At 42.2% G+C, this 1228-nt stretch overlaps 1 protein-coding gene across 2 annotated transcripts in view; it reads left to right on the forward strand.

Annotated features, from left to right (window-relative positions):
- The window catches only part of POLR2H (RNA polymerase II, I and III subunit H), a 6555-nt gene that overhangs the window by 3485 nt on the left and 1842 nt on the right, over window positions 1-1228 (forward strand). For both annotated transcript variants that reach the window (XM_017538370.2, XM_037741945.1), the window contains exon 4: window positions 640-723. In XM_017538370.2, the coding sequence (XP_017393859.1) occupies window positions 640-723 (84 nt within the window). The remainder of the gene's footprint in view (window positions 1-639; window positions 724-1228) is intronic.

The raw sequence follows: 1228 nt of genomic DNA on the forward strand, positions 1-1228 counted from the left end.
TCTCAAAAAAAAAAAAAAAAAAAAAAAAAAAAAAAAAAAAAAAAAAAAAAAAAAAAAAAAAAAAAAAAAAAAAAAAAAAAAAAAACTGACTATGGTGACACGTGCCTATAGTTCCAGCTACGTGGGAAGCCAAGGTGAGAGGATTACCTGAGCCAGGGAGGTTGAGGCTGCAGTGAGCCATGATCATGCTACTGCACTCCAGCCTGGGCAACAGAGCAAGACCCTGTCTCAAAAAAAAGATAAAGAAAAAATTTCAAACAACCAGGTATTTATAACAGTGATTACATGCTTGTGAGCTGTAGCCTTTTGAAGGCTAAGGAGATGACCGCTCTGTGGGTCTTGTGTCTTGGGAGGGAGCTTGGTATGATGGAAAGGCCTTGGCAGCCCGCTTGAGTTCATTTCTGAGCTCTACCACTCACTTGCTGAGTAACCTTAATCTCCTTCATCCTGTGTCCTCGTCAGCAAGCTAGAGATGGTCGTGCCTAGCTCACGGAGCTGCCGTGAGGACTCAATGGCGTCATGTTTGTAATGTGCCTGTCGTTAAAATGCTGGCATGGAGTTACCAGTTGCCATTTTTAAATGGCATCTTTTATATTGTTAATTACTGTTAAGAATAACTTTGCTACTCTTGCTCCGTAGGGCTGACCAGTTTGAGTACGTAATGTATGGGAAAGTCTACAGGATTGAGGGAGACGAGACTTCCACTGAAGCGGCAACACGCCTGTAAGTTACATGATCTCGCGAGGATTGCTTTCCCCCTCCCTGTTCTGAGACTTCGAGTTATGCTCCTGCCTCCTCCGTTGGGCCCTTCTCCTCAGGCTCCTCAGACGTAGGTTGGAACTAGAAAGAAACGGTTCTGGGAACACTTTCCAGTCTGAATTGTAGACTGCCCTTTGTCAGGCCCTCCTGGCCCAGGGTCCAGAAGAGAAACTGGTCATCTCACTGTTAAAGTACAGAGGAGACTTGCTTGCCCGGGAACCAAATGCAGCAGTAAGTGATGATACTATTAGGCCTTGTGTGTGTGTGTGTGTGTGTGTGTGTGTGTGTCTTTTCCTTAAAATCTTATTAAAACAATTTGTGCTGTTTGTAAGTAATTTGAAATGCGGAAGAGTAACGTGAAGAAGAAAAAAAAAACCCTGTAATTCCATACCCAGAGAGAACCTTTTACATAGACTTTTTTGCATATCCAGTGTTCTTTTTTTTCTTTCATTTTTTTAATTAATTAATT

The sequence above is a fragment of the Cebus imitator genome, unplaced genomic scaffold, assembly GCF_001604975.1.
Source record: "Cebus imitator isolate Cc_AM_T3 unplaced genomic scaffold, Cebus_imitator-1.0 Scaffold111, whole genome shotgun sequence".
Lineage (NCBI taxonomy): Eukaryota > Metazoa > Chordata > Mammalia > Primates > Cebidae > Cebus > Cebus imitator.